Here is a 10007-nt window from a genome sequence, read left to right on the forward strand (position 1 = left end):
AATTTATTTGGTTTCTGACTGGATCCTATGCTTGATCTGACCATGTGTGACACTTGGGGTTCAGTCGCTCTGGTCTTGTTTTTAGCAGGGTTTAACTAGTGTGTTTTCTACATACATTTATGTATGATCAGCTCTCTCTTGAACAACTGCCCCTGCATGTGTGTAATACCCACACTTGCTCTAGAGCCCTGGGAGCCTTGCTGATGCCTTTGGAATTGGAATAGCCCCCAGTCCCTCATCTGCTGTGCTAATGGTCTGTGCTCATCAGGAGAGCATGACTGTAGCCTTCCCTGCTGCTGCCTAGGCCCAGCATCTGGTCCCTTGGAGGTCTTGTGGCTCTGGGTACCTGGCTTCTGTAGTAAGAGATTCCTTGAAGTTGTAAAGTTGCTCCCAATGACAGTGACTTAAGCAGTTAAGAAAACACACTAGGTTTTTTTAAAAGGTAAAAGTTCTATATGCTCTCTGAGAAGCTTTTAATTTGAAAACTAATTTAAATGCTCTAAATAAAAGTTGTGTTGTAATAGCATTTTTTCATGACATGGTATTAACAGCTTAAAACCCGACACTATTTTTGGTAACTTTATAATTCTGTTTTGTTTTGTTTTTGAACAGGAACAAGGATGGTGAGCCCTGCATCTTTAAGAAAATTGCTGGAGTCTTGTAAAGATCTTTCTTTACTCGATGTGTCCTTCTGTTCACAGATCGATAATAGAGTTGTGCTGGAACTGAATGCCAACTTCCCTAATGTGTTCATAAAAAAGAGTTTCACCCAGTGACTCCCTACATATGCTGCTGTGGAACTCGTTTGACAGAGTTGTTTTCCTGTAAATTTCTGCTGATTTTTTTTTAAGGAGAATATAAATCTGCTATAAAATAGTGGAAAATATTAATTATCTACACAAATGGGTAAAATACATTTAAATGTATTATGCTTCTTAAAGTTGAAATTGTACCTAAGAATTATTTTACTCTGTTAATTGGTGGCACTGCATGTTTTTAAATACTAGCCATATGTCTGGCTTTAATGAGAAGCAAATGAATGTCTTCTTAAATGTCCCTTCACAGTGTGTTATACAATATGTTAATATCCAGGTGAAAGCAGAAGTTCAATATTTATCAGTAAAGAAAATATGGGTGCTTCCTTTTCATATGCTTGTGTGTGTATGTATAAATGTATACATATGTATTTGTATATGTATTTGTATACATACACAGATATTGTAGCATTCTAGTTTGGCCTGCAGCATAAGATTTTATGATCTGGCCTATAATTATTTGAAAACCAGTTTAAATTGTGTATAAGAACAGATAGAAAAGGCACTTTGTCTTCTTCAAGTTTTGGCAATGAATTGTATCTGATACAGTTTTCTCCCTTCCTTCACCTGAAATAGATGTAATGATGTCCAGCCTAAGCAACACAACATAAATGCAAGAATCTGGACCACCTGAACTTAGAGCAGAAATGAAAGATTAAAGTTACAGCTGCTTCTTGGTATTGAGATACAATAAGCCAAGTACTTAATGTTGTAACTGGTAACGTGTAGAAAACTCCGGGGTAGTTTCCTTTTTCAAATTTCTGTCAAGGTCAAGACTTGATTTGTGATACATCTGGTTATTGTGCAGAGTATCATGAAAAGTAGAACTTAGGGTAATGTGTTAGCAACTGTCCTTTCACTGGCATAAAATCTACTGTCAGGTGTAAAAACAAGCATCTTCGTTCAGTAAAACAGCAATGAAAATATAATGGGTTTGAAACGAGGGCAATACAATTTGATGATTTTATGATCACCAAACCTTAATACTGGATTTGTTTTGTTTGGGTTTTTGTTTTGTTTCGTTTTTCCGAGAGGAGAGTAGCTCAAAGTACTTGCACTCTTTAAGACTGCTTAACCTCTGGAGAAGGAAAACTGTGTTGATGGACAATTTCTGGAAGTTTCTTCCTTTTGCACTTTCTTGGACGAAGCTTTTCTTTTTTTTTCCCTTGAATACCACTGCTAGAGTATGTTGCTGTGTACAGCTTTGGTTTAGATTTTTACCCTTTAGCCATTGTTGATGCATATGGACCATAAAATATAGGCTGTCTTTTGATACTGATTCTCTTATTCTTATATTGATGGCACTTATTACCTACTGGAATAAGAAGAAAAATACTTTGTCTGAGAGAAGTACAGTATTGTACTGAAGATCAGTGACAAAGAACACTTCAGTTCATGCAGTAAATAACCAACTGCTACTAGAGGACTGCTGCAAATCGTTAAAAATCTGACAATCTCTGTGACTCCTGAATGACTGCTTTGAACTCTTTGTGCTGGTGCCAATACTTTATAAACCATGTCATGAAACAGCTACAGAACATTTATCTGATTTTATTGAAAGACCTAGTTCTTCAGATTTTTAAATTTTGCTGAATCTCTGAGGAGTTCCAGATCCAAAGAAGGGCATGCACAGTTGGCTTTTTGATTTTTTCCCTCCACACAGATGGCACTATGGGATTTCCAACTAGTTTATGCCATTCCATTTTTTTCTTCTTTAGAAATCTGGGCATTGTCAGAGAACTTTAGATTGATTTACTTTTTTTTCCATACTGAAAGATGTCAGCTTTGGTATGATTCTCTGTGAGACCTCAATTCTTTCAATCATGTTTGGCTTCATTTGTTTTTCTGTGAAATTTTACCTTTTTTTAGTCTATATTTTTCATTGTAATTATTAAACATTATTATTATTCTAGTTACATGAGAAAACAGGTACAGATAATGGGAGTTTACAAAGAACAGAGTTAAAAAATATATTTGTTATAAAATTTCACTTCTCAGGGGTTGTTCTGTGTTTATCTCCTTTTTTTTGTATAGAGATTTGTTTTGTTTGTTTTTCACTGTAAATAGAATGCGATGTGGATGAAGTGATAGCCATTGTGCCTTCAAACTGGTAAACTTGGTAGATAATAGAGTTTTTCTCATCAGTGAATCAAAGAAGTGTTTTTGTAATCACATACGTGTAAAGAATTTCATTCTCTTGCTTTTTAGGTAGCATAAAGAAGGTTTAAATTGAAATTTTTTTCATACTGGAGGATTTTTTTTCTTATGTTGCATCTTCTGTTTGAAAATGTTTTTTCAGGAATTCTCTATTGTCACTTGGAAGATAAATTGAAGTTGACTTTTTATTTGGATTGTTTAAAATTTGGCTATTACCAACATATAATTAATTCAAAGAGCAGAGAAGCAATTGGGAGTGACTTCCATCTATAGTTGTACACTTCAACCTTCAGTCAGACAGTAAGAAGCTCTTTTAGCTATGGCCTTATAAGTCCAAGAAGTCTTCCAGCAAAACAAAGTTAGACCAGACTTGACATTTGTAATACGTGTAGATTAAAGAAAACAACTTGCTTTTAGACCTTCCTCATATGTCACAAAGAAGCAAGAATAGGTCACTGTCTCTTTAGTTCTGCTGTCTTATACTTAAGTGTGTCTATTTATTTATATATATGTATGCATAAATTATATATACACACACTCATGTTTGTGTGTCTGTATGAATTCTTTTGGATGTGTGTACATACATAAACATATATCTATAAATCTCAACGTTTTTCATGTAGGAATTACTTTTGTAAAGTGAGTGTAATAGAAAAAATGTGTCTCATAGCAGTTCTGCTTTCAACTATTGCTTTACTCTACCTGGAGACTGAGTTCATCTCCACCCATGCAGCAGGAAAAGCCTGGACAGATGTGCTGAATTTCCAGTGTTGCTTTGCCAAAGTGCCTTTTGGTTTGTCTGCTCGTGAAAGGTGTTACAGGGTGTGAAGTGTGAATGCAAAGTCTGATAACTGCTGTGGACTGTCTCCTTGCAAAGCAGTCATATAGAGGGAAACTTATATTCTAGTTTCATTTAATCCAAAGTGAATTATGTCAGTTCCTCCACTGGAGGAATTTAATTACTCTTGAATTGGGTCTCATCTCCATCACTAGACTGTCCCTCAGTCATGTTATCTAAATTCTGCTGTTAAGGATATTCTTTTTTTTTAATCCTGTTGTTTGATTATTTGTCTTTCTGAAGCTTTGTAAAAGATATGCTTTGGCAACAAATGTTAAAAAAAATGGCTAACATGTCCCAAAAAAGGGGTTTACTCTGAACTGCTCCTGTTTTTAAACTAAAGGGGATCTTCCATACCCTCTGTATGAAATTGATGTGGGATGGCCTGTAGGTAATGATGTAATTCCTTGGGTAATTTAAAAAACTAGTCTGATAACTGTACCATTTAAAGCATCTTCTTAACTCTTCAGGGCTTTAATTCAGTAGTGTACTTAGTTGTATTCATAATTTTGAGCTATCTGGCTGCATAGCTCTATGAAATGTGTGGGGCTTCTGTTCTTTAAATTATACACCTGATTAAGTCCAGTAGTGAGCATGACTCATATAGAACAGTTTTTCGTGGGAGTTTGGACCTTGTAATCCCCCATGTACTTGGAGGTCCCAAGTTTCAGACAAAAAACCACAAGTGAACAAACAACAAAACGTACTAAAACTTTTGTATTTCTGTAGAGCTCTTATGCTAAGTTTTCCAGATATAAGATGTCTAGTAATCATGGTACACAGTGAGTAGAATTCATCTCACTGAATGTTAGTTCTCTGAAAGTTAGACATCTACTTCAAGGAAGGAATCTGGGCACCTCTAGAGAGTTATTAATCTCCTAAGGCAGACATTTCAGGAAAGTGGAATGAATCATGTTCTAGGGAGCCTCTCTGGAGACTGTGGAAGCTGTGATTTAGCTCAGGTTAGATACTAAACTGAGATTAATTCCATCCAGTGCTGTACTACCTGTCCTGAAAAACAAGACTGAAACAACATCCATCCTTAAACCATCAAACCCTCCAAATCAAATTCCATCCAGACCATCCAGAGAGAAGCAAACAAACAAAAAAAAAAAAAAGAAATGCTGAGGAGGAAACCTTGAGGAGTTTTCTTAATGCCAGGATCTGCTTCTGTCCCTTGCTAATACCTGTGATATATAATTCATTTTATTTTGTTTGTTTGGGTTTGGTTTTTTTTGGAAATGCATCCTCTTTCCCTGTTCCAAAATCTCATGTACATAACTGGCTGTATGTATAGTTCTGTAAATGTGTGAACAGACAAACATAATTAATGTATTGCCACTATTTTGATAATCTTTCATATTGCTATAATTAAGACTGAGTAGTTTAACTGCTCTGCTGTCATCAGAAATGTCACCCACTGTGCATTTGCAAAAATTGTGTGCCGAGTTCTGGTTCTTACTGTGTGTACTTATTGCATCTTATGGGATATATTTCCCATGTCACATCAGCAGGACTGCTAAATTTACAAAAACTAAATAAAATGTAGCATTTTATTATGAGGACTATGGAGGCGACTTTATATGTATGATTTACATATTAATTATTGCTCTTTAACAGTGATTCTGTAAGTTGTAGCTTTGGAAATGACTATACTAGAAATCCCTGGTTTAATGCATCTGCACATGCTGTGTCAGATGCAGTCAGTTTTTTTCCCAGATGAAGACATTAGTCCTTCACTGAGTTGATGGTTTCTGTGATTTTTAGATATCTGGCTTGATAATGAAGTGCAAGAAGATGCTCTTTAATAAATGTTACCAGCACAGGACAAGCTGTAGTAACTGACATTGGGAAGGGCTGAGAAATGAGTGTTGGATGTTACAGATCCTCAGGAGCTTCAGAGAAATGCATCAACAGGAAGAGTCTCATTAAGAAGATTCAGCCTCTGTAATAGGAGGCAGTGGTGAGATTTTCCTTTTCAGCTAATGGACTAAATACTTTTGTTTGAGTTACATAGCTCTGATTTCTCCATGTCTTGTTTTCACTTAAGGATGGTAAATGGTGCATCTAGGACACACATCCTAAACTGAAGGGAGTTTTGAGGAATGAAGTTTTTCTGTTGCATGTTTTGTTCACCTTTTCTAAAAATAAAAGAATAAAAATACCCTCAGCTATTTGAAAACTCATTTTCCTTAGATTCTGAAGAAATGTAAAGGTCAAGAAGGTTGAGGAAAGAAAAAAAGAGGACTTACTCAGATTTATCTGGAAGCTCATGGAAGGGTAGCCAGAGCTATTTGTAGATGTGAGGAAAGTAAGTGCCTTGCTCTAGATCAGCTCTTACCTTTCCCAGGAACCTAGCTTTCCACATAGAATCACTTGCTCATACTTCTCAATCAAGATTTACCATTTAGATGCTCTTAATATTGACCTTTCATGTGCATGTTAAGTAAGTCAGAATGTATCTTTTTTTCATTTTTATCAACTACATAAAAATATTTTTTCTTTGCCTACCACTGTGAAATCATGTTTTTTGTTATTTAATGCAACTATTTCATGCATGTACACACAGGCACATGTAGGACTTAATTGCTCAGATATTTTGCAGCTGGTCCTGTTCTGAGGACAAGCTGCAGTTTGGGGATAAAAATTATAGTCTCTGGAGAAGGTTCAAGGGAAATCTGATCAATGTATTGGAATGAAGAAGAGGGAGCCAGATTCTTCTCAGTGATGCCGATGAACAGGACAAGAGGCAGTGTGCACAAACTGAAACACACAAGATGACACATTCTATGGCACAGGTTGCCTAGAGAGCTTGGGGAGTCTCCATCCTTGGAGATCCTCATCATCCTGGGCACTGACTGGATGGCCCTACTTGAGCTGGTGACCTCCAGAGGTCCCTTTCCAGCTTCATTTGTTCTTTGTTCTATCATCCGAGATACCCCTGTGGTTGGTTTCTTTGCTTCATTGTACTGATTGCTGAGCAAGGTAGGGAGAGGTGAAAACGAAAAATACCTGGCATAAGGAACTTGTCATGTTGAGAACAGACACAAGAATCTTGTACATTTCCTTTTTTTGTTATTTTAGGACAAGTAACATCTCTCAGAGATGGGTTCCCTTTTATCAGACCTTGGTCTCTCTAGATTTTTCTTTAGGATGGTGCCACAGATTTTTGCATATACCCACTGTTCTGAAACAAACAGAAAAAATAGCTGGCTTGGTTAGAATTTGGAAACTAATGGCTAGTCTATGTTTGAAGTTATTTTGGAATAGTTACTAAAAGTACATTAAAGTAACCAGGAATTGATGTGTTCACAGGGAGACTTTTCACTTTCTGATTTAACTTTGGCATTCAGACAATTACAGGTGCCCTTCAGCTGTCACGGAGAAATCTGTGTGATGGTGATCTTTCTGGATTTTGTTAATTAACATAAAGCCACTGCACCTCTTCAGCATCTTGTGGCATTTTGCATTCCTGTCCTTGCCAGGCAGATGGTGGAGTTGAGGGTTGTGGAGATTGGCCTAGCTCTGGAAGTGAGGTGTGTGAATTGCCTGGGGAAATTTCCTGGTTGTATTTATTCATATGTGCAGATGAGAAGGAAGGGCATCTCCAGACTTTCACATTTAAATACCTAAATCCAGCACCTGGATTCATTTAAACATAATAGGTCTCTCTCCCTGCCCCCGTCACATAACCAGCAACAAAATACTTGCATTGTATTTATGATTTAATAGTACGCTCCATTTTCTGCCACAATAGGAGTTTGAGTAATGTAACAAGAAGCTCCTGTTGCACTACCTTTTAAAGAAACTAATTTCTGTAAAGGTGGGAGAGCAGCAATAGAGGGAATAGTTCCAAACACTATCTGTAAATACCTGTGCTGTGCATGCTATGCCTGTAAGCACCAGAAGCAAGTTATGCCTTTTTGTAATAACAAGTTGAGAAGGACAAAAGGGATAATTGCCTCTAAGCACATTTTCTGTAGCTGGAGGATATTTATATCATTGAATTTTAAATATCTCGAGTAGATACTAAAGTTAGGACACTATTCTCCTAGGGTCCTGTCACTGAGTAGATAGGTTCTTCTATAGGGTAATTCAGATCAGATTAGTCTTCAGTTGAGGTCTTGAATTAACCTTTGGAGAAGCAAAGGTCTGTGTAGACCCAATAAAATTTCTGTTGGAAGGTAGCATGAGAGAGTAAGAGGTTGCTTACCCGTTGGTGCTCTGTATTAGTCCTCTAGCTTGATGTGCTTCCACCAAAGGCCACCACTTGCTTTGCTCTGTCTGCTTGCTTTGAACTGGATTTGATTGTTCCCTACAAAATATCAGTTAAAACTAGAAAACTGCTTGTTTTATAGTAGTTGTCCTTTTGGTTGTTTGGGTTTTTTTACCCTCCTAATTTGGCTATTAAAGCAAGCAGAAGGAAGGGGGCATTTAGCTTCAATTAAAAGAATAACAAGCAGCAGGTGGGAGCATGTTGGTTGTGCAAATGCTTTAATTCAAATTAGCATAAATGAGGATAGCCACTCTTGATTGTGATCCAAAGCTTCTTAATTTTTACATAGTTCATCTCAGTACTGTGCCACAAAAATGTCCAAAGTGAAGTTGTTTATTTGCACCTCATGATGGTGGCTCAAGCCCTAAAGTATAAAATGCTACTGTGAACATATGAGAACATTCAGGTCCTAACTGACTTCAATAAATTACCCGAAAAAGATCCTTCCTTCCAAACAGACATTGGAAGTTAGATTAGAGAGGTAATAAGAGCATATTTAAAGTATGGTGAAGGCAGTGGTTAGCAAATCTAAGCTGGAGGGAGGGGCAACAGTTCTCAGATGTGTTTTTCAGGACTTTTTTCCTGATCTTAAGCTGCATTGGCCTGTGAAGCTAACATCCACCCCTTTGCAGTCCTAAATATAGTCAGTGTTCCAGGAGCTCTTTCTGTATGTGCAGTCTTAGATCCCAAATCTGTTTTCTGTGTTCCTATTCAGTAATTAGCTTATCCACTTTTTAGTTTTGTCTTCCTCTTAGTATACTAAGCAGTGTTTCTCTTAGCATCTATATTTATTTTTAATATTCCCTCTCTGAGATTCATGTTTTTTTTATATACTTAGGCAAGTACTCGATTACATTTCAAAATAAGGTTTTTTTGATCTGTGTTCTGCCTGACCGAGAGTAAGTGGAAGATGTTATTGGTGTATTCCTTTTTTTCAGATTTGGCTACTGTATCTTTCTTTCTGTGTGTAAACCCAAAGGTTTTACATGTGTCTGCATTTGCAGACACAGCTCTGGCATGGATCCCTGGCTCCTCCTCATTTGACTGATGCTTTTGGGGTATGAAGTATGGGTTGACTTGAATACACACATACACACAAAACAGAGATGTTAGCCCTGTATTCATGAAGGATTTCATTTATTACGGAGAAATCATCTAATGCCTTATATAGCTAATTCAAAGAAAAATCTTCTTATCTTTAAAAGTTAATCAATGATTTCTATTTAGGAAATTAAGCCTATTTTCTTCTGCTGTGTTGGATCATTTAAAATATCATAATACTCTGTTGTGCAGTTTACTCAATTACTGCCAGTATAAAGAAGTTGAAATTAATGTTCTCCCTGAGTTGTTAGTGTCTGCTAATTTAAAGATGACAGAAATGTGTTAAAATATATTCAACCTATAATATTTATCTTGCTTTGCACTTAATTTGTTTCTCTTTGACTGTCTTGCAAAATGCCAAGTGTGCATAAAATAATGAATAAATAAAAAATAAATTATTTGTCTACATTCATTGACCTTTTGTGCATTCCTTTAAAAAACCAATGAAATACAACATATGATGCATTCTGATGAACAGTTTGGTTATATTTTTATCACTGTTCATTTTGAAATAGGTAGGTTTTGGATATGAATTTGTAGCCTAGTTTTTATTATTATTAGAAAACTATATTATTGTTTAATGGTTAGCTTCCTCTAGTCCTATGAAAGCACATGGAACTAGGTGTGTTACACAAAATAGATGCTTCACTGCCTGAAACAGTTTGTGGTACAGAGCAAGAGACAACAGATGTATGTAGACAGATGGGATATAAAGCAGAATATGGAGATTACAATGTACCAAGAGAGACCTCCAAGAAAAATATAATTGTTGACTTCCTTTCAAGAATAATTTCCTAGTCTAGTGCAAATTATGTTACCA

General features: G+C 36.3%; 1 protein-coding gene across 5 annotated transcripts in view; it reads left to right on the plus strand.

The window, feature by feature from the left end:
• Positions 1-9595, plus strand: part of FBXL4 (F-box and leucine rich repeat protein 4) — a 61915-nt gene extending 52320 nt beyond the window's left edge. For all 5 annotated transcript variants that reach the window (XM_039729387.1, XM_039729379.1, XM_039729352.1 and 2 more), the window contains one exon: positions 613-9595. In XM_039729387.1, the coding sequence (XP_039585321.1) occupies positions 613-776 (164 nt within the window). In that variant the 3' untranslated portion in view covers positions 777-9595. The remainder of the gene's footprint in view (positions 1-612) is intronic.
• The last annotated feature ends 412 nt before the right edge of the window (positions 9596-10007 follow it).

This window comes from Passer montanus, unplaced genomic scaffold, assembly GCF_014805655.1.
Source record: "Passer montanus isolate IOZ18808 unplaced genomic scaffold, ASM1480565v1 scaffold11, whole genome shotgun sequence".
In the NCBI taxonomy this organism is placed as follows: domain Eukaryota; kingdom Metazoa; phylum Chordata; class Aves; order Passeriformes; family Passeridae; genus Passer; species Passer montanus.